This window comes from Tamandua tetradactyla, chromosome 1 (assembly GCF_023851605.1).
Source record: "Tamandua tetradactyla isolate mTamTet1 chromosome 1, mTamTet1.pri, whole genome shotgun sequence".
NCBI classification, from domain to species: Eukaryota; Metazoa; Chordata; class Mammalia; order Pilosa; family Myrmecophagidae; genus Tamandua; species Tamandua tetradactyla.
Window position 1 is genome coordinate 15359866 of NC_135327.1, and position 24013 is coordinate 15383878.

The window sequence follows — 24013 nt, forward strand, 5'->3', positions numbered from 1 at the left end:
TAGACAAAAAGTCACTGAGAGAATTTGTGACCAAGAGACCAGCTCTGCAAGAAATACTAAAGGGAGCACTAGAGTCAGATACGAAAAGACAAAAGAGAGAGGTATGGAGTAAATTGTAGAAAGAAGGAAAATCAGATATGATATATATAATACAAAAGCCAAAATGGTAGAGGAAAATATTATCCAAACAGTAATAACACTAAAAGGTAATGGACTGAATTCCCCAATCAAAAGACATAGACTGGCAGAATGGATTACGACCCAGCAATACCACTGCTAGGTATCTACTCAAAGGACTTAAGGGCAAAGACACAGACGGACATTTGCACACCAGTGTTTATAGCAGCATTATTTAAAATTGCAAAGAGATGGAAACAGCCAAAATGTCCATCAGCAGACAAGTGGCTAAACAAACTGTGGTGTATACCTACAATGGAATATTATGCAGCTTTAAGACAGACTAAACTTATGAAGCATGTAATAACATGGATGGACCTAGAGAACATAATGTTGAGTGAGTCTAGCCAAAAACTAAAGGACAAATACTGTATGGTCCCACTGATGTGAACTGACATTCGAGAGTCAATTTGGAATATATCATTGGTAACAGAGACCAGCAGGAGTTAGAAACAGGGTAAGATAATGGGTAATTGGAGCTGAAGGGATACAGACTGTGGAACAGGACTAGATACAAAAACTCAAAAATGGACAGCACAATAATACCTAATTGTAATGTAACTATGTTGGAACACTGAATGAAGCTGCACCTGAACTATAGGTTTTTGTTTGTTTGTTTGTTTGTATCTTTTGTTTTTGTTTTTTTCTTTTTCCTTTATATATATATATATTTTATTATTATTATTTTAATTTTCTTCTCTATATTAATATTCTATATCTTTTTCTGCTGTTTTGCTAGTTCTTCTCCTAAATCGATGCAAATGTACTAAGAAATGATGATCATACACCTATGTGATGATACTAAGAATTACTGAGTGCATATGTAGAATGGAATGATTTCTAAATGTTGTGTTAATTTCTTTTCTTTTTTTTAATTAATAAAAAAGTTAATTAAAAAAAATAATAAATAAATAAATAGATAATAGGTGGAACAGATGTTAAAGTAAATTTAGTAGATTGGAATGATAGTGATCAGTGGAAGGGTATGTACAATTTTTTTTCTTTTTATTTCTTTTTCTGAATTGATGCAAATGTTCTAACAAATCATTCTGATAATGTATCTATGACTGTGATAAAAAAAGAATGTTCATATTGTATGTTGATTGGTTTTATTAATAAAAGCTTAAAAAAAGTAGAATAAAATAGAGTTTATTTTGTCCAATATTAGTATAGCTACTCTTGCTTTCTTTTGGTTACAACGTGCATGGAATATATTTTTCCATCCTTTCACTTTCAATCTGTCTTTGTATCTAAGATGAGTCTCTTGTGAGCAGCATACAGTTGGATTATGTTTCTTAATCCATTCTGCCAATGTGTATCTTTTAATTGGTAAATTTAGTCTGTTAACATTTAAAGTTATTACTAAAAAGACATTTCTTGATTCCATCATCTTATCTTTTTAATTTTATTCATCAGATCTATATATTCTTCTCCTCCTTTGTCTTTGTATTCTTTAAATTACCCTTAGTGATACTCTTTAATTCTCTGCCCTTCTCCAGACTTTGATCTCCTGTCTTTTTTTTTCAGCCAAGAGAATTCCGTTTTGTATTTCTTGAAGGGCCAGTCTCTTTGAAAGATTCTTTCAGGACTTCTCTGTCTGTGAAAACTTTAATCTCTCCCTCAATTTTGAAGCACAGTTTCACTGGGTACAGAATTCTTGACTGGAAGTCTTTCTCTTTCAGGATCTTGAATATATCACACCACTGCCTTCTCACCTCCAGGTGCTAGTTGAGTAGTCTGAACTCAGTCTTATTTAATTCCCTTGTATGTAGTAGATTGTTTTTCTGTTGCCCCTGTCAGGATTTTCTGCATCTCTTCAACATTTGACAGACTGATCAGTATGTGTGTTGGGAAATACCTGTTTACATTTGTTCTGTTTGAAGTTCATTGGGCTTCTTTGACTTGTATATTTATGTCCTTTATGATGTTTGGGAATTTTTCCCCCATTATGTCCTCAACTGCTCTTCCTAGCCCTTTACTCCTTTCTTATCCTTTTGGATCATCAATAATTCTTATATTTGTGCATTTTGTTTTCTCTGTCACTTCCCTGAAATCCAATTAAATTTTTCCATCTTTTTTGCCATTTGTTGTTTTAGTCTTTGAATTCAGTTTTCCTGTCCTCTATATCCCTTATTCTTTCTTCTGTCTCTTAACATCTGGTGGTGTTTGCGTCTAATTTGTTTTTTATTTGGTCAACAAAGTCTTTAATCTTTGTGATATCCGCTATTTTTTTATTAATTTTTCAAATTCCTCTTTATGCTCTTCTACTTTCTCCTTAATCTTCTTCATGTCATTTGCTTTCCCACTTACTTTTTTAAGTGGAGTTTTATGAATATTTTTCATTAGTTGTTCTGACATCTGTGTCTCCTCTCGTGTTTTAATTTGATCATTAGGCAAGGCTATAACTGCATTGTGATATGCTTAGTCATCTTCTGCTGTCTTCGTGACATGTAAATATCTTGATTGATTTACTTTGGGAGTTGATTTCTTTCAGTAGTGTAAGGCCTTGTGTTGGCAGTATAGTTGTATAGCAGAGAGCAGGGCATGGGGTGGAACACTCAGTTTGGTGATTTGTTTCAAGCAGCTATAGGTGCAGGTTGGGGATGTTACACTGATGCTTGTAAACATGGACACCCAGCGGCCAGGTTGTATATAGCTGTGTGGGTGCCTCAGTCTGGGAGACTTAACCCTGGTGTGCACTCATCTAAAGCACAGGGCCCTTTATGCACATGCATAGAGTGTGGTAGCAGGTTGGTGTTATGCCTTCATGGATTGGGGGCAGATGTGACCTGACTGCACAGATCACCAGTTTGTCAGAACCGTGAAGTGACGGTTCCCACGCATGTGCGGTTCTAGGGCTGTTGTAAAGTGCGGTTCCTAGAGTTGAATGACATGATTGGTGGCCCATGCACATGAGTGGACCTAGCAGTGCCGTAAACTGATGCACAGAGCTCGGGGGCAGGGGGGTGAGGGTGTTCAACCCAATGGGCAGTGGGGCAGGAGTAGCCTAGGTATGGAGGTCAGTGTCTACAGCCTTTATGTGCTGGCATCAGCCTGCGGGTAACAGGGGTGGGGCGGGAGGTAGTGCTCTGGAGGGGTGCAGGAGAGGTGGGTTGGGGTGCATTTGGATATGGGATGTGGGGCAGGTATGTGCGCTGGGAGCTGGGTATAGAGGTGGGGATGCTTGGAGCACAGGAAATGAGAGCAGGTGATGGCATTTGGGTGCGTTGGGTGTGGGGTCAGTTGCGGGTCACGAGGCTGCGCTGGTGAGGGTAGCACGCCTGAGGAACATGGCCTGGCTTACTTCCTAATTCCTGGCTCCTGCCCATGCATTCCCATGGGCTCCGCACCTCAGTGCTAGACTCCAGCCCTCTGCCTCACAGTTCCTCCACCTCTGCAACCAAGGTTTTCCCATGTGGTGCAGAAGACTCTCCCAGGTCAGCCGCACTCCCGAATCACTGCCTCAGTTTCCCTCCTGTCCCTTCTCTAACTTTTCCATGGAGTAGGGCTAATCTTGAGCTACTCTTAGGCCATCTTCCCAGAAGTCCTACCTGCCCTTTGCTTTTCCATTCTAAATTTTATCATTTTCTCCATAAAGGTCTTATATATCCTTTGTAATATTTACTCCTAAGTTCCTTATAGTTATACTTGTCATTGTCAGTTCTCTCTTTTTGAACTTAATTTTTTGTTTGCTAGTTCATTGACAAGTGGTTGGCTTTTATGTTTTTAAAACTACTATTTTGCTAATATTTATTTAATAATTTTTTTCTGCAGATCCTTTTTTATTTTCGATGAAGATCCGTCTTTGGATCTATAAGTAGAAAGTTGTTTTTCTTCTTTTCCAGTACTAATACCTTTTATTTCCTTTGTTTTGCATATTTTTCAAACCTCCATTAGAATGTTATATAGAAGAGGTAACAGTAGGTAACTGTGCTTAATTTTTTATTTTAAAGGGAGTGCTTTTTCAACCAATTCAGATTTTTTTATATTTAATTTTGACCTAATTTCACTTTTACAGTAAAGTTGCAAAAATATTGCAAAGAATTCCCATATGCCAGTCACCCAAATTCCCCAAATGTTAGCAGCCTACTATGTTTATTTTAACATACTCTCTTTGTATATGTAAATCTTTTTCTGAATCCTTTGAAAGTAGTTATAGGCATTCTCCCTTATTCCTAAGTACTTCAGTTGATATATCCTAAATTACCATAGTATAACTTTTAAAGTCGAGAAATTAATATTGATACAGTACTACTATCTAATCTGTAGACTTCCTTTCAGATTCAGCCATGATCCATATAGAAAAAGGAAAAACAGAAACTTTTAAATTTGCTGGTCCAGGACCCAATCCAGAATCATATGTTAAATTTTGGCATCGTTTCTCTTTAGTCTCCTCTGATCTGGAACAATTCCTCAGTGTTTATCTTTCATAGTCTTGTCATTTTTTGGAGAGTACAGGCAAGTAGAAAATCCTGTATTTGACATTGAGTTTGATATCCCCATAAAGGATATTCTAAGCCTAGTTAAAATTAGGCCTAAGAGTCACCCCCAGAGAGCCTCTTTTGTTGCTTACATGTTACCTATCTCTCAGCCAACAGAGCATGCAAACTCCCTGTCCTTCCTCTCTCTGCGTCAAACATGACTCCCAGGGATGTAAGTCTCCCTGGCAACATGGGACAGAAATCTTTGAATGAGCTGGAACTCAGCAGCAAGGGATTGAGAAAACCTTGACTGAAAGGGAGAAGAGAGAAATGAGACAAAATAAAGTGCCAGTGGCATAGAGATTCCAAACAGAGTCGAGAAGTTATCCTGGAGGATAATCTTAAACATTATATAGATATCACCTTTTTAGTTAAGGTATATTTGAGAAGCTGGAGGGAAGGGCCTGAAAATGTAGAGCTGTATTCCAGTAACCGTGTTTCTTGAAGATGATTGTATAACGATACAGCTTTCACAAAGTGACTGTGTGATTGTGAAAACCTTGTTCTGTTGCTCCTTCTATCTATGGTATGGAGAGATGATCCAAAAAAATATGGATTCAAAATATATAAATAATTGGGGGAACAAATGTTAAAATAAATTGGGTAGAGGGAAATTTAAGTGGTCAATGAGAAGGAAGGATAAGCGGATGGTACATATGAGTTTTTTCTTTTTTCTTTTTATTTCTTTTTCTGGAGTGATGTAAATATTATGAGGAATGATCATGGTGGTGAATATAGAAGTATGTGATGATTTTGTGAGCCATTGATTGCACACCAGGCATGGATTGTTCATACGTTAAGAATGTTCATGTGTGTTGATTGGTTTTATTATTAAAAATTTAAAAAAAAAAAAGAAATTGAGTTTCTCTGATGTTTCTGCATAGAGTTAGGCTATGAACTTTTGGTAGGAGTGCCACAGAAGTGATATGTCTTTAGTGCATCATATCTTAGACACAAAATGTATTTGAGTCGTTTTTGGTAATATATTAACTTTAACCAATTGGCTAAGGCAATGTCTGAGAATTTCTTCACTATGAAGTTACTGTTTTCTCTCTTTGTAATTAGTATATGTCTGATTCAGTTTTTATAAAATGGTTATAAGACAACTCATGTTTGGTTTTTCATCTTGAGTCAGTTTTTGTTAAGACCTGAGATAGGGCAGATGTGCTCAGGGAGTCATTTGGTCTTTATAACGATTATCAATGTTTAGGCAGAGATAGACGAGCAAACTAAGGCAGATATGAGATTCTAATCTAGATCTTGACTTCAGAGCCCTTGCTGGCACATTCGCAATTACCCCCTTCGCCACTTGATCAAATGGTAGCAGATTTTATAACTTCACCATGTTTCAAGACTGATGTGAAATAACTGGTTTTATAGTGATATGCATTAAAATAGGATTCTAAATCCATGACCTAGTAATATTCTTCCAAATATTATAAATTATTATACTCATTCAAATGCATTAAATCTACACATGAAATAATGAATGTGCTGCAGACTAGTAAGCTTTTGACAAATTTAACAGGTTTTTAAAAGTATCAGAAAGACTGTGGCTGAAAAGTAGATAATTGCCATGTAATAAAACTTTATCTCTGAATTACCTGGAATGAAGAATGAATTGGATGATGTAGCGATTCTAATAGGCTAGAGTCTATGATAGACCATATTGTGCTGATTTTTTTTTTCAGCATGAGCAGGGCTCGGTCAAGATGTTTGAGCACCTCGTTAATTCTAATGGACTCAGAACTGTCATGGAACATTATGGTCTCATCCCTGAAGAAGACATTTGTTTTGTCAAGGAACAAATTGCAGGACCACTTGAATCACCCGTGAAAAATGCTTCGGTAAGGTTGTGCACAACTTAAGTTGAACTGACTGATGCTTTTCATCTAGTCTTTTCTTGACTACACATTTGGCTATTTTAAAGGGACTAAATGATAAAATATGTTATATGTTTCTACTGTTTGTTCAGTGCAAATAATGACAGATTTATACTTTTTTCCTTCTTAACTATGTTCTTTAAAAGTTACTGTTTTACAAATGTTAAATTTAGTTTGAAAAGCTAGTGATAAATGAAAGCGAGGGGTAAAGGGTACGGTATGTATCATCTTTTTTTTCTGTTATCGTTTTATTTCTTTTTCTGTTGTCTCCTTATTTCTTTTTCTAAATTGATGCAAATGTTCTAAGAAGTGATCAATATGCAACTATGTGATGATATTAAGAATTACTGATTATATATGTAGAATGGAATGATATGTTAATGTTTTTGTTTGTTGTTAATTTTTTAATAAACAAAAAAAAAGCTACTGTTTTAGTTTTCTAGGCTGCTTAAAGCAAACAAGTTTGTTCGGCATGAACAATTGGAATTTATTAGCTTACAATTTTGAGGCCAAGAAAATGTCCAAATGAAGGTATCATCAGAGAAGTGCTTTCTTGCTACAGACCAGCTGCTGGCAATCCTTGGCTCTTCTGTCACATGGCAGTGTCTGCTAGTCTCTCCCCTCTCTTCTGGATTTCATTCATTTCATCTTCTTACATCCAGGGCTTTCTCTGTATTCATTCTCTTTATGTAGGACTGTAGTAACATGGTTAAGACACATCCTGAATGAGGTGGTCATACTTTAACTGAAGTAGCCTCATTAAAAGGTTCTGTTTACAATGGGTTTACACCCCCCAAAATAGATTAGATTTAAGAGCTTGTTTTTCTGGGATACATACAGCTTCAAACTATCAAAGTTACCCCCACAATTAGAGAATAAGTCATTTAAAAATGAATGTTTATGTAGTATTTATACAGAATCCTAAAGTGTATTTCTTGTTTATCTAGTAAAATTTTATATTTTTGAAATATTTAGATGCTTAAAGACTTAGAAAAAAGTTGATCTAGTTTAGAGGAAAGTGTATTTTGTTTCCTTTTTGATCTTTTATCTGTTTTTAATTTAAAAAGAAGTTGGAAAATAATTCCCCCTGAAGTCTATAGGGTTTTTTCCTCAAATCTATATACCTCTACTTTTTTCCAAAAAATGGAACTCCAAAACTTCTTTGAGCAATGCATATCATTTAGAATAGTTATGTAGCTGCTTTGAAAGGTAGTACTAATTCAGATGCATGATTCACACATGTTCATTTAAACATTATTAATAATTCACAAGTAGACCTTATATTTTTAAAAAAACTTTTCAACCAAGAAAACAAGGAAGTCTGTTGTTTGTGGAAAGTGTAATAGAATTAGGACCTTTCAATCGCATAGGAAGATTTAGTGTTAATACGATTAATAGAGGACAACTTTTAATTTCTCTCATGTTCCCAGTCAAATATCTGTTATAATTTTCAGATTAATATAATTGCTGTGCCTTGCTTATAATAGGTTTGATTCTTATCCTAAAACTTTCAGTGGTTTTTCTTGTCTTCCAGTGGCCATATAAAGGGCGTCCAGAAGAGAAAAGCTTCCTTTATGAGATAGTGGCTAATAAAAGAAATGGCATTGATGTGGACAAATGGGATTATTTTGCTAGGTATGCTCTGAACAACACTTCAGAAAAATTGGCTGCAATCCTTGTATAAAGTTAGTTTATTAGTTTTTAAGGCAGAGTTTTCTGGTTAAAAAGTTTTCTCTCTCTCTTTGAAATCTTAGGGACTGCCATCATCTTGGAATTCAGAATAACTTTGATTACAAGCGCTTTATTAAGTTTGCACGTGTCTGTGAAGTAGATAAGAAGAAGCATATTTGTACTAGAGAAAAGGTAAGCTCTGTCAGAGGAAGTAAGAAGGGTATAGCTCTAAGTTTGAACTTTGGAAATAACCATTGAAGAGCTTAGAAAAATCAGTATCTGGTAAATCATTAATCTCTTTATTTCATGTTTAAAATTTGTAAGTACCTTAAGGACATTTTCATTTCTATTGTATAGTTTAATAATAATGGTAATGAAAAATTATACTGAACATTTATTGAATGTAGTACTAGGCACTGTTCTAATTGCATTGCATGGATTAACTTAATCTTCACAACCATGAGATAGGTATTATTATCCCATTTAACAGATCAGAGAGTTGACACACAGAGAAAGTATACAACTAACAAGTGACAAACCTGGAATTTCAGCCCAGTTTCCTTAATCACTGCTTAGTGTTCCTGAACAATAAAGTGCTGCAGTTTTTTAGTCTCTTCTAGATTACAATCATGTAACTAAAGAGCAGTGTAGTATTTTGCTATGGAAAGTACTTCTCTTGAGAGTGAAGAATACAAGCCTAATAATGCTTATTTCCTATAATTATTGGTAGGATTAAAACAAATATTATATTTAAGATGCCTAGAACAGAACTTGTCACAGAGTTAAAGCATGCAGTAGATTTTAGTTTACTATTAATCAGTAAAAATGAAAGTTGCAAATCAATGAATAGCTTTACTGATCTGCCTTGCTGTTTTTTAGTGGGCTGTGAAATGAATTAGCCCCTCTGCATGATCTTCTTGTCTGCCATTGTGTCTTTTCTTTGTCTTATATACTTGTCTACAAGCAAGTTGAACATAATTTGAAACTACATTAGTACTTATTTCATGTTTTCTTACAGGAAGTTGGCAATCTGTATGACATGTTCCATACACGCAACTGCTTACACCGCAGAGCGTATCAACACAAAGTTGGCAACATCATTGATACAATGTAAGACATTTTATTGCTGTTTCCCTAGATGTCTTTACATGATGCTTTCACTGAAATCTCCAAGTTGACATTTCTGGATAAATTCAAATGGATTTAAAATTAATAAATCTCAATTGGTTTCCTTAAACAAACAAACCAATGTGAAAAATAGCATACAAAAAGCTTTAACTTGAGGGGAGAGAGGGAAAATGGATTCAGAAATTAGATGAAGGGAATAAGATCTGGCTTAGATTAGCTCTGAAGAGGCAAAGCTGAAATGGCTCTGGACCTCCACTCAGGAGTTTCTTATATGCCAGATTTTAGTCCTCAAGGTAATGGGAAATGGACATAAATAATTGAAATTTTGAAATTAATGATGAAAATTAATTTTAAAGATTAAGATTGTTGTCTCTTCTTGTCCTATCAAATATTTATCAAAATTGATAGCAAATTTATAAACCCTACAGGGATGATAAATAATATTTACTATTAATATAAAATATTAAATATAAAAGTAAATACTATGAATAATAAACCCTACAGGAATTTCGCTGCTTCTCTCTGATTTAGTCAGAACCATAGTAGAAAAATAAAACCATCTCCAAATGACTTATAGACCCCAGGAGCAGTCATGAAAAGTTGGTTGTGATCTGAGCTAATTCCAGTCTCTAAAATAGCTTTAAATTGGTTTATTATGAGACTTTGGACCCATGTTCATTTTTACATTTGTATAGAAGAAATTTATTTTCGTTTCTATTTTTTCCTATCCTATCTCATAAGTAGAATAGTTAGAGTACATTTTCCTGTTTGTATGATTGGTACTTTGGTAGGTTTTTGGTTTTGTTTTTTCTTTTTTTAATTCAGGAAGATTTAGGATCAAAGTCTGGCACTGTCTCTTCCTAATTAGTTAAATAAAAATTACTTAATTTCTGCATCTTTAAAATTGGGGTTGATTATAATACCTGCTGGTTGGAAAGGTTAAATAAGATAATGTATCTAAAGTCCTGCCAAAGTGCTTGTAATATACATGCATGGTAGCTTAGAGCTCAACATTATTGTGGCATTCACTTATTTAGTATCATGGAGAAGTTGTCCTTAGATCAGTGTATCTCAGTATTTTATTTCCCTAAAGTAGAAAGATTCCCTTAACTTTAAATAAGGCTTAAAACAAATCTTTGAAATATCTCGCATGCATACATTTTAAATAAATTATCCTCTGTAGGATCACAGATGCTTTCCTCAAAGCAGACACCTACATAGAGATTACAGGTGCTGAAGGTAAAAAGTATCACATCTCTACAGCAATTGATGACATGGAAGCCTTCACTAAACTAACAGGTGAGGACTAGATGGTAACATAGTTGGTTCAGCTCAGCAAAAGTATAATCTGTTCCTGGCTTATAGATGTTCGTATGTATTTTAGGTTCCTAAATGTATTTGACTTTTATCTCTGCCTTATACTAGCAAGTGTGAGTATAAACTGTCTTTGATAGTTTAACCTTTCTGAACCTTATATTCCTCATCTGTAAAATGGGAGTGCTGATAGCTTGCACATGGTGGTGCTGTGATGCTTAAATGAGGCATAGTAATTGGCATGTAAAGACTCAGTATTCAGTATTCACTATTACTCAGTTCATAATAGAGCTAGTCTGCTACCACACTGATACTTCCCTTTTTTAAAAAAATTTTGTGCCAAGGAAACATTTTTTACTTTAGTCTCACAAAGAAGTTGAAGTTTTAAAATATGAGTGACCATATATTTTCAACACCCTGCAGTATTGACATTCCTTTGTTCTTCCTCTTGCAAAAAAACATTGTTTAATTTGTACATTTAGTCACTATCATTGTACACTCTAGGCATTCCTAGATTATACCATTTCAGTCTTTATCTTCTATCTTTTCTTCTGGTTTCCTATGTGCCCCCAGACCTCCTCCCTCTATCCTTCTCATTCTTCATTCTGTGAACTTAGATTATTGTGCTACAATCAGGTAGTATTGTGCTATGTATTTCTGAATTTTTACAGTCAGTCCTGTTGCACAATCTATATCCCTTCAGTTCCAATTATGCAATATCTACCCTGTTTCTGTCCCCTGATAACCTCTGTTCTTCACTGAAATTCTCGCAGTTCATTCATTAATGTTAGTTCGTATCAGTGAGACCATACAGTATTTGTCCTTTTGTTTCCAGCTAACCTCATTCAGCATAATGTCCTCAAGGTCCATCCATGTTGTCACATACTTCATGACTTTATTCTGTCCTACAGCTGTGTAATATTCCATCATATGTATATACCACAGCTTGTTTAGCCACTTTTCTGTTGATAGACATTTGGGCTCTTTCCATCTCTTGGCAATTGTAAATAATGCTGTGGTGAACATTAGTGTGCAAATGTCCATTTGTGTCCTTCCCTCATGTCCTCTGAATAGATAACTAACAATGGTATTTGCCAGATCATATGGCAATTCTATGCTTAGCTTTCTGAGGAACTACCAAACTGCCTTCCACAGTGGTTGTACCATTTTACATTCCCACCAACATGGATTGGATAAATGTGCCTCTTTCTCCACATCCTCTCCAGCACTTGTCATTTTCTATTTTATTGATAATGGCCATTCTGGTGGGTATGAAATGATATGTCATTGTGATTTTGATTTGCATTTCCTTAATAGCCAGGGAAGTTGAGCATCTTTTCATGTGCCTTTTATCCATTTGTATTTTTTCTTCTGAGAAGTGTCTGTTCAAGTCTTTTGCCCATTTTTTAATAGGGTTGTTTGTCTTTTTGCTTTTGAATTGAACGATCTTTTTATATATTCTGGATACTAGACCCTTATCTGATATGTCGTTTCCAAATATTATCTCCCATTGTGTAGGCTGTCTTTTTACTTTCTTGACAAAGTTCTTTGATGCATAAAAGTGCTTAATTTTGAGTCATTCCTGTTTTTCTATTTCTTTCTTCAATGCTTGTGCTTTGGGTGTGAGATCTAGAAAACCGCCTCCTGTTACAAGTTTTATAAGATGTCCCTACATTTTCTTCTAAAAGTTTTATGGTCTTAGATCTAATGTTTAGATCTTTAATCTATTTTGAGTTAATTTTTATATATGGTGTGAGATATGGATCCTCTTTCGTTCTTTTGAATATGGATATCCAGTTCTCCAAGCAGCATTTATTGAAGAACACTGTTCTGTCCCAGGTGAGTTGGTTTGACTGCCTTACCAAAGATCACTTGTCCATAGAGGAGAGGGTCTATATCTGAACACTCTCTTTGATTCCATTGGTCAGTATATCTGCCTTGATGCCAGTACCATGCTGTTTTGACCACTGTAACTTTGTAATATGCCTTAAAGTCAGGTATCGTGAGACCTCCAACTTTGTTTTTCTTCCTCAGGATATTTTTAGCTATTCAAGGCACCTCCCCTTCCACATGAATTTGGTTATTGCTTTTTCGATTTCTGCAAAGTAGTTTTTTTGGAATTTAATTGGTATTACATTGAATCTATACATTAATTTAGGTAGATTTGAAATCTTAACTATATTTAGTCTTCCAATTCATGAACATGGTGTGCCCTTCCATTTATTTAAGTCTTCTGTGATTTCTTTTAGCAATTTCTTATAGTTTTCTTTATGTAGGTCTTTTGTAACCTTAGTTAAATTTATTCCTAAATATTTTATTCTTTGGGTTGCAATTGTAAATGGAACTTATTTCTTGATTTCCTCCTCAGATTTTTCATTACTAGTGTATAGAAACACTACAGATTGTTTATTTAATTAATTTTTTATTTATGATATATAACCACAAACACAAACATTCTTATCATATTGATCATTCCATTCTTGTTATATAATCAATGACTCACACTATCATCACATAGTTGTATATTCATCATCATGATAAGTTCTTTGAACATCTGCATCAATTCAGAAAAAGCAATAAAAAGAAAACAGAAAAAAGTTCATACATACCATGCCCCTTTCCCCTCCCCTTCACCAAACACAAGCATTTCAATCTACTAAATTTATTTTAACATTTGTTCCCCACAGTATTTATTCATTTTAAATCCATATCTTTTACTTGTCCATCGATAAGGTAGACATAAGGAGCATCAGACACAAGGCTCTCACAACCACACAGTCACACTGCAACAGCCGTATCATCATACAATTATCTTCAAGAAACATGTACACCAGAGCACAGCTCCACATTTTCAGGCAGGTCCGTTCTGCCTCTCCATTACACCTTAACTAAACAGGTGATATCTATTTAATACCTAAGAATAACCTCTAGGATAACCTGTCGACTCTGTTTGGAATCTCTCAACCATGGACACTTTATTGTGTCTCATTTCGCTCTTCCCCCTTTTGGTCGAGAAGATTTTCTCAATCCCTTGATGCTGAGTTCCAGCTCATTCTCAGATTTCTGTCCCACGTTTCCTGAAAGGTCTACACCCCTGGGAGTCATGTCCCACGTAGAGAGGGGAGGGCAGTGAGTTTGCTTGCTGTGTTGGCCAAGAGAGAGAGGCCACATCTGAGCAACAGAAGAGGTTCTCTTGGGGGTAACTCTTAGGCTTAATTTTAAGTAGGTTTAGCCTATCCTTTGCAGGTTAAGTTTCATATGAACAAACCCCACGATTGGAGGCTTGGCCTTTTGCTTTGGCTGTCCCCGCTGCCTGTGAGAATATCAAGAATTCTCCACTTGGGGAAGTTGAATTTTCCCCCTTTCTCACAATTCCCCCAAGGGACTCTGCAAGTACTTCCCTATTCACTGTACAAATTGCTCTGGGATTTATCAGGACATCACTCTGGACAAACCTACAAAATCTCATGCCCTACACAAGGTTCCAATAACTATTGTGTTAAATTAAGCTGTCCACATAAGTTATATTAGGAAATGCACTAATCAAAATATAAATTTTTTTACCAAATAAACATTTTTTACTTGTCTCACACATATGTTAAAGTTTGAAAATATTAATTACCATCTATTTTCAGGACCCTGCATTATTGACATTCCTTTGTTTTTCCTTATGCAGAAACATTTTTAAATTTGCACCTTTAGTCACTATCGTTCTTAGATATACCATCTCAGTCTTCATTGTCTATCTTTCCTTCTGATTTCATTTGTGCCCCCAGGCCTCCTCTGTCTATTCTTCTCACATTTAGCTTCATTCAGTGTTGTAACATTATTGTATTACAGTTAGGTACAATTGTTCTATCCATTTCTGAATTTTTACAATCAGTCCTGTTGCACAATCTGTATCCCTTCAGTTCCAATTACCCAATATCTACCCCATTTCTATCTCCTAATGGTCTCTGTTACCAACTGAAATTCTCCAAGTTCATTCACTAATGTCTGTTCATATCAGTGAGACCATATAGTATTTGTCCTTTTGTTTCTGGCTAATCTCACTCAGCATAGTGTCCTTAAGGTCCATCCATGTTGTTACATGCTTCATGACTTTATTCTGTCTTACAGCTCCATAATATTCCATCGTATGTCATACATACAATGTAAGCAAGCACCACAGCTTGCTTAAGCACTCGTGTGTTGATGGACATTTTGACAGTTTCCATCTCTTGGCAATTGTAAATAGTGCTGCTATAAACATTGGTGTGCAAATGTCCATTTGTGTTCTTACCCTCATGTCCTCTGAGTGAATACCTAACGATGAAATTGCCAGGTCATATGGCAATTCTATACTTAGCTTCCTGAGGAACTGCCACACTGCCTTCCACAACGATTGTACCATTTGGCATTCCCACCAACAATGGATAAGGGTGCCTCTTTCTCCACATCCTCTCCAGCACTTGTCATTTTCTGTTTTATTGATAATGGCCATTCTGGTCAGTGTGACATTATATGTCGTGGTTTTGATTTGCATTTCCCTAATAGCCAGGGAAGTTGAGCATCTTTTCATGTGCCTTTTGGCCATTTGTATTTCCTCTTCTGAGAAGTGTCTGTTCATGTCTTTTGCCCATTTTGTAACAGGGTTGGCTGTCTTTTTGTTGTTGAGTTGAACAATCTCTTTATGTATTCTGGATACCACGCCTTTATCTGATATATCGTTTCCAAATATTGTCTCCTATTGTGTAGGCTGTTTTTTTACTTTCTTGATGAAGATCTTTGATGCAGAAAGTGTTTAATTTTGAGAAGTTCCTATTTATTTATTTATTTATTCATTGCTCATGCTTTGGATGTAAGGTCTAGGAAACCACTTCCTATTATAAGATTTATAAGATATTTCCCTGCATTTTCTTCTAAAAGTTTTATGGTATTAGATCTAATGTTTAGGTCTTTGATCCATTTTGAGTTAATTTTTGTATAGGTTTTGAGATATGGGTCCTCCTTCATTCCTTTGCATATGGATATCCAGTTCTCTAGGCACCATTTATTGAGGAGACTGTTCTGTCCCAGGTGAGTTGGCTTCACTACCTTATCCAAGATCGATTGTCCATAGATGAGAGGGTCTATATCTGAACACTCTATTCGATTCCGTTGGTCAGTATATCTATCTTTATGCCAGTACCATGCTGTTTTGACCACTGTAGCTTCATAATAGCACCTTAAAGTCAGGTAGTGTGAGACCTCCAACTTCATTTTTCTTTCTGAGGATATTTTTTGCTATTCTGGGCACCCTGCCCTTCCAGACAAATTTGATTATTGGTTTTTCTATTTCTGAAAAGCAATTTGGGGGGATTTTAATTGGTTTTACATTGAATCTATAAATCAATTTAGGTAGAATTTGCATCTTAATATTTAGTCTTCCAATCCATGAACACAGTATACACTTCCATTAATTTAGGTATTCTGTGATTTCTTTTAACAATTTCTTGTAGTTTTTTTTGTATAGGTTTTTTATATCTTTAGATACATTTATTCTTGAATATTTTATTCTTTTGGTTGCAATTGTAAATGGAATTTTTTTCTTGACTTACCCCTCAGATGCTCATTACTAATGTATAGAAACACTCAGATTTTTTAGTGTTTGTCTTATAACCTGCCACTTTGCTGTACTCATTTATTACCTCTAGTAGCTTTGCTGTGGATTTTTCAGGGTTTTTGACATATAGTATCATATCTACAAACAGTCAGAGTTTAATTCTTCCTTTCTAATTTTGATGCCGTATATTTCTTTTTCTTGTCTAATTGCTCTGCTAGAACTTCCAACACAATGTTGAATTAAAGTGGTGATAGTGGACATCCTTGTCTTGTTCCTGATTTTAGGGGGAAAGTTTTCAGCTTTTCCCCATCAAGGATGATGTTTGTCGTGGGTTTTTCATATATTCCTTTTATCATGTTAGGAAGTTTCCTTCTATTCCTATCCTTTGAAGTGTTCTCAACAAGAAAGGATGTTGCATTTTGTCAAATGCCTTTTCTGCATCAATCGAGATGATCATGTGGTTTTTCTGCTTTGATTTGTTGATGTGATGTATTACATTATTTGATTTTCTTGTGTTGAACCATGCTTGCATACCTGGGATGAATTCTACTTGGTCATGGTGTATAATTCTTTTAATGTGCTGCTAGATTCGATTTGCAAGAATTTTGTTGAGGATTTTTGCATCTATATTCATTAGTGAGATTGGTCTGTAGTTTTTTTTTCTTGTAGTATCTTTCTCTGGCTTTGGTATGAGGGTGATGTTGTCTTCTTAAATGAGTTAGGTAGCCTTCCCTCCTCTTAAGTTTTTTTTTTTTTGAAGAGTTTGAGCGGGATTGGTACTAATTCTTACTTGAATGTTTGGTAGAATTCACATGTGAAGCCGTCTGGCCCTGGACTTTTCTTTTTTGGGAGTGTCTAATGACTGATTCAACTTCTTTACTTGTGATTGGTTTGTTGAGGATACTTCCCTTTTTAACATTGCTTTTGTTGCAAAACACAGGATGTCGGAAAAATCTCTCCTCACTTAAGCAGAAATAAAACCCTCAGATTGGGGTGGGAAGGAAGGAAGAGAGGTGAAGAGGTAGCAGCCAGTTCTTTAATGTGGAAAAATGCAGATTGATATAAAGATAGTAAAGCAAGAGAAGAACAAGCATTACCAGTAAGTGTTCTGCCAGAAGGAAACTGAAGCCAGTTTCTTTCAAAGTATGCTGTAAAGGGACGGGCCATGGTGGCTCGTGGCAGAATTCTCACCTGCCATGCCAGAGACCCAGCTTCGGTTCCTGGTTGCATGCAATAAAAAGAAAAAAAGTCTTTAAGCATATTATCCTTTAAAAATGAATTTTGTTCATTTCCATCCTCTCACAGATTGATGTTTTTATAAAATACAAAAAAGCTCATTAGAAAAATGAAAATGGGGGGAGAAAGACATAGAAAATAGAAACCCAAATTTTTATTATGAATTTCACAGACTTAACATTACATTTCAAGAAACATACACCAAAAGATATGTGATTGAGAAAAACAAAAGAATTACAAAAACTGTACAAAAACTCTTCTTTAAAAATGTCCATATAAGCTGTTAATTTTGGGAATCACTATTTTACTTGACACTTTTTAGTCATTTTGCAAAAATAATTAAATGAAAAATTAAAAGTGAAATACTGTTTCCCTATATTAAATATCTTTGTGCACACTGAGGTCACCGTGCATACCCATATTTGAGGTTTAAAATGTAAAGACTGAGCCAATTTATTTAATGTAGGTTGAATTGACAAGAAGGTTACTTGTAGAGGATAACATTTAAAATGTTTCTGTATTTTATTTTAATAACTTCATGGTAGATAAACTACTCTCCCATTGTTATGTTGTAGGAGAGGAAGAAAAGATTTTAAAACAGTTTGAATAAGTTGGGGATATTTATTTTTAATTTGTTTGTATAATGAAACAAGTAATACTATATTTGAAAAATTCATCTTTAATCTTTCATCAGAAGCCAGTTTTATCCTGTAAAGTTATAGTTATATTTAAGCTATCTCTTTTTTCCCTCATTTTAATTTTTTTATTTGAGAAAACAAACAATACACTTAGAACCACCAACAGTGGACATCTTAGTTATCTTAACCATAGGCACAGTTAAATAAAGTATCCATATAATCATTGTAAAGCCCAGTAAGTTTCATAAGCCAATTTAAAATTAATCCATGAGGAAGAAAATCTACAAATTCAGATAGCAAAGTTCTTAAATTCTAAGTATTAAACACTAACTTAGATACCCTTTGATCAGGTGTCTAAAGTATCTTTCGATGAAAGAAAAGGGTTCTAGGTTTTATACATTTTGGGTTAGTTGACTTACTTCAAATTGTTATATATTTACACAGTTGTCCCCTCTATGCAGGATCCATAATGCCCCAGTTGGTTTTTACTCTGTTTAATGAGGTGAGTCCACTGGTCAGGCACTTAGATATGTAGTAATGTCAGATAGCCATCAAAGTTTCTACAAGCTTCGCATCAATTTCTGTTCTTGCCCTTACGGACTGGTAACAGTTTGTAGACAAGCAGTGACACACTGTGAGTAGCACTAATCTAAAGTATCCTTGCTTCTTTGCATCATTTGCTGCAGGTACTAAATTCCAAGCAAGACACTAGGGCACATTTTTTTGCTTTATCTGTCAGAAAATGGGAAACAATAACAAAGCCTTTCCAGCTTTCATTATTTGAGGCAGGGATACTTTTGTCTTTCTTCCTTATTATTCTAAGCAGTCGTATAATCCAAGTGTCCTTAACTGTGTAACCTTTTAGGGTTAGGATCATCAGAGCCATCATTACCTTTTGTGTTTTCCATGAGTCAACTTACCTTGTCTTTGTTTAAAAATAGCCACTTTGTATTTTTTTTTAAGATTTTTTTTTCACATCTTATTAGGAGGTATTTGAAACATGTAGTACTGTTGAAAGAATTTTACAATGAACACCTGTATACCCACTACCTACAATCTAGAATTTATTGGACCTAATTATCCATTTAACATTACTCTATCCATCCATTATATGTCTTTGGGGGGTGGGGGGTGCAGGGGGTTTACATGGTCCAGGAATCAAATTCAGTTCTCCCACATGGAAGGCGAGCATTCTACCATTGAATCACCCTTGCACCCTAAATGTCTTATTTTTGGTGCATTTAATGCAGACATCAGTATACTTTCCCCTAAATCCACTATCATGCATATTATTAAAGTTAAAAAATTGCTTACAGATTTTTTTTCATGTAAATTTTACATTGAGTTTGTATAAATGTACAAATCTTTAATGTGCGTTTACTAGAATTTTGCACATGCAAGATATAAAACATTATCTTCTCCCCAGAAAGTTCTGTTGTGTCCCTTCCCAGTCATTTCTCACCCGTACCTCATACCCACTCCACCTTTAGAAGCAACCAGTTTGCCTGTTCTAGACATATATAAATGGAATCATATGGCTGGTACTCTTCAGCATAAAACTTCTTACACTCAGCATTTTGTTTTTGATATTCATCCATATTGTGTGTATCAGTAACTAATCCCTCTTATTGCTTAGTAGTAGTCCATCTAGGAATATGCCGAAGTTTGTTTATGTGCTCTCTCTGCTTCTAAATTCCTGTATCTGATGAATGTCTCAGCTTATTTGGGTGTAGCTTCCTTAAGCATTGCAAAGATTAGAACCCACTGGCTTAGGTAACCAATATCTCACCTTCATCCTCATTCCTCAACATTCCTAAACAATATGTAAAACTTACCCCTTTCCATCCTCACTACGAACTTCCCCACCCCCAAAATCCCTTGATTAAATTGGAATAATAGGTGAGGATGCTGAGAACAAATGAGAAAAGGCGACTTATTCCCAAAAATGGCAAAACAAAATTCAAACCAAGTTTTCTGACTCTCAATTTGAATGCTCTTCTTTCTATTTCACACTGATATTTTCACCATTAAATTTCAAATACAAGCTGTTTCTTTACTTTTATACATAACTCTTTTCTGGAAACATGCATGTAGAACAAATAGAATGCTCATATATGATTGGTTAGTAATGCGAATGGTACAGCCACTTTGAAAAATAGTTGTACATTGTCTTATAAAGTTAAAGCTGTTAAGCATACACTTGTCCTATGATCCAGTAATATCTCTTCTATATATTTACCCAATAGAAATGAAGACATAAGTACACACAAAAGCCGGTACTCAATAGAATAAGATGAAAGTCATAAGAAAGTTATCATTAGTGATCTATGGTGTTCACAGGAAAGAAGTATTATATTTGAAAGGATTGGAGAAGGCTTCTTGGTGAGGTGACTCATTAGATGAACCTCAGAGGTTAAATAGGATTTTAAGTAATGAGGTTCTGTGATGGGGAGAAGCATTCTATCAATTCAGCTATGAATAGGATAAATAAAGGCATGGCTTAGAAAAAAGTGGTCTTAGCATAATGCTCCATTTTTCAAGATGTGGGGATAATATGTAAAGAAACAATGAAAGCTAAAGATGGAAAAGAGTTTGTAAAAAGCATCACTGAGAGGAATATGTTAACCATTGATTAGTAGGGAGAGACATAAAAGTGTAGATGGGGTAATGACCAAAGGCTGCTAAGACTTTATTTTGCCAATGCTGGAGGGAAGTACCTGAAAATGTAGAGCTGTGTTCCAGTAGCCATGTTTCTTGATGGTGATTGCATAATGATATAGCTTTCGCAATGTGACTGTGTGATTGTGAAAACCTTGTGTTTGATGCTCCTTTTATCTACCTTATGGACAGATGAGTAAAACATATGGATTAAAAATAAATAAATAATGGGGGAACAAATGTTAAAATAAATTTAGTAGATTGAAATGCTAGTGCTCAATGAAAGGAAGGGGTAAGGGATATGGTATGTATGATTTTTTTTATTTTTGTTTTTTTTCTGAATTGATGCAAATATTCTAAGAAATGATCATGATGATGAATATACAACTATGTGATGATATTGTGAGTTATTGATTATCTATGTAGAATGGAATGATCATATGGTAAGAATGTCCATGTTTGTATGTTATGTTTTAAAAAAAATCACCCTACAGATTACTTTTTTTTTGTACAGCAACCAGCTGTATTTCTATACAGTAAGAATAAAAAATTGCAAATTAAAAAAAAATCAAGTGTTATTTCAGTAGCACTAAAAGATGAAATAATCAAGTACAAAAATAAGAACTTTAATAAAATACTAGTAAAATAGAGAAATGACACAGCTGACAGAAACTGCAGGGCAGAGCTGACACAGATCCCAACGCTTGGAGAAAAGAGACACAGATGTTTGGAGATGTTTAGAGCCCGACTGACATTGCCATGAGATTTTAAGCAAGCCAGAACCGGAGAGAGCCCAGGGAAGTCAAGAGATGAAAGCCAGCCTTGGAGAAACAAAGTGAGGAACCCCCACAGGAACAAAGGCTGAAAGCAGCAGAGCCCAGGAGCAAGGGATCAGCAAATGCCAACCACATGACTTCCCGGCTGATAGAGCTGTTCCAAGATCCATCAGCCTTTCTTGAGTGAAGGTACCCTCTTGTTGGTGCCTTAAGTTGGACATTTTCATAGGCTTACAACTGTGAACTTGTAACTTATAAAATTCCCTTTGTAAAAGCCATTCCACTTCTGGTATATCACATTCCGGCAAGTTGCAAACTAACACACCAGCTGAAAGAGTATCTGCTTAAAGTTGGAGCAAGACAGGGTTGCCTGTTTCCACCAATTCTTTTCATCAGAATCCTGGAAGCTGTAGCCGGAGCAAGTAAGCAAGGAAGAAGAAATAAAAGGCATCCAAAGTGGAAAGAAAGAAGTAAAATTAACTCTTCAGAGCTGCCATGATCCCTTTATGTAGAAAACCCTAAAGAATCCACAAAGTATGAGGAGGGGCCAAGATGGCGGCTTAGCAATGTGTGCGTTTTAGTTCGTCCTCCAGAACAACTACTAAATGACCAGAAACAGTACCAAACAGCTCCCAGAGCCATGTCAGTGACTAGACACACAGCGTACCCCAGTCAGGACCAGCTGGACTGGCTGCAAGCCTCCCCAAAACCGTGAGTTCCCCAAGCTGCAGCAGCGCCCGGCTCCCCTGCCCCACAGGCGGCTTCCCAGAGGAAAAGGAAAGAGATTCTAAACCAGGTCAAGGCAGAGATCGGTCATTGGGCTCACGGAAAAAGAGGAAAGGGGAAAAAAATGGAAGCTTTAGTGGCTGTGTCTCTAAGGAGACTTGGCAGCCTCTGGATTCAGCAGCGGGACTTCTCAGGCTGCAACTGCCCCAGGCATAGGCAGAAACTGGATGCTTTCAGGGCTGTCTCCCACCTGTGTCTTCCCCAGGAGAGGGGTGAAGCCCAACTCAGGTGGAATCCCTCCATCAAGGAACTCAGACCCCAAGGCTTGGCAATTTGAAGCCATTAAAACCAGCCTACAACCTCTCCTCCGTCTCCACCACGCCCCCAGCAGGGAGAGTCTTCCAAAGTTAAAAGTGCCACAACATCTTTTGCTGGTGCGACCCGCAGGCAGACATACCACATACTGGGCAGGATAAGAAAAAAAGAGCCCAGAGACTTCACAGGAAAGTCTTTTAACCTGCTGGGTCTCACCCTCAGGGAAAACTGACGCAGGTGACCCCTTGCTCCTGATAGGAGGCCAGTTTAGTCCAGGAAAACCCGGCTCAAGTCTATAATACCTATGTAGACCCTCCTAAGGGTGGGGAGGGAAAAGGCACCATCCAAGCAGGGCAAGAAACAAGAAAACAAGAACTGAAAAATTATCCTCTGTTAAACAAAACCTAAGCTAGAGGTCCGGAAAAAGCTGAACTGAAGCTCAAAGAACAGATAGACAACAAATTCATCTAGCAAGAAAACCCTAGGTAAGAGAAGTGACAGCAATCACCAGAATAAACTAATTAAGGTAATTAAATGTCTAGACACCAGCAAAAAATAACAAATCACACCAGGAAAATTGAAGATATGGCCCAGTCAAAGGAACAAACCAATAGTTCAAACGAGATAGAAGAGCTGAAACAACTAATTCAGAATATATGAACAGACATGGAAAACCTCCTCAAAAACCAAGTCAATGAATTGAGGGAGGATATGAAGAAGGCAAGGAACAAACAAAAAGAAATAATGGAAAGTCTGAAAAAACAAAACACGGAACTTACGGGAATGAAAGATACAGTAGAAGAGATGGAAAGAAAACAATGGAAACCTAAAATAGTAGATTTCAAGAGACAGGGGTTAGGATTAGACGGAACATCTGAAATCTGACAAGATATAGAATCTATAGGGAAAAAAATGGAAAAATATGAGCAGGGAGGGACTCAGGGAGCTGAATGATAATATGAGGCGCACAAATATATGTGTTGTGGGGGTCCGGGAAGGAGAAGAGAAGGGAAAAAGACGAGAAAAACTAATGGAAGAAATTATCACTGAAAATTTCCCAACTCTTATGAAAGACCTAAAATTACAGGTCCAAGAAGCGCAGCATACCCCAAAGAGAATAGATCCAAATAGATGTTCTCCAAGACACTTACTAGTCAGAATGTCAGAGGTCAAAGAGAAAGAGAGGATCTTGAAAGCAGCAAGAGAAAAGCAATCCATCACATACAAGGGAAACCCAATAAGACTGTGTGTAGATACCTCAGCAGAAACCATGGAAGCAAGAAGACAGTGGGATGATATATTTAAATTCCTAAAACAGAAAAACTGCCAACCAAGAATCCTATACCCGGCAAAATTGTCCTCCAAAAATGAGGGAGAAATTAAAGCATTTTCAGGCAAAAAAAATCACTGAGAGAATTTGTAACCA

General features: G+C 35.9%; 1 protein-coding gene across 2 annotated transcripts in view; it reads left to right on the forward strand.

The window, feature by feature from the left end:
- The window catches only part of SAMHD1 (SAM and HD domain containing deoxynucleoside triphosphate triphosphohydrolase 1), a 136164-nt gene that overhangs the window by 59639 nt on the left and 52512 nt on the right, over positions 1-24013 (forward strand). For both annotated transcript variants that reach the window (XM_077169407.1, XM_077169399.1), the window contains 5 exons: positions 6350-6505; positions 8076-8176; positions 8296-8404; positions 9231-9322; positions 10524-10639. In XM_077169407.1, coding sequence (XP_077025522.1) covers positions 6350-6505; positions 8076-8176; positions 8296-8404; positions 9231-9322; positions 10524-10639 — 574 coding nt within the window. The remainder of the gene's footprint in view (positions 1-6349; positions 6506-8075; positions 8177-8295; positions 8405-9230; positions 9323-10523; positions 10640-24013) is intronic.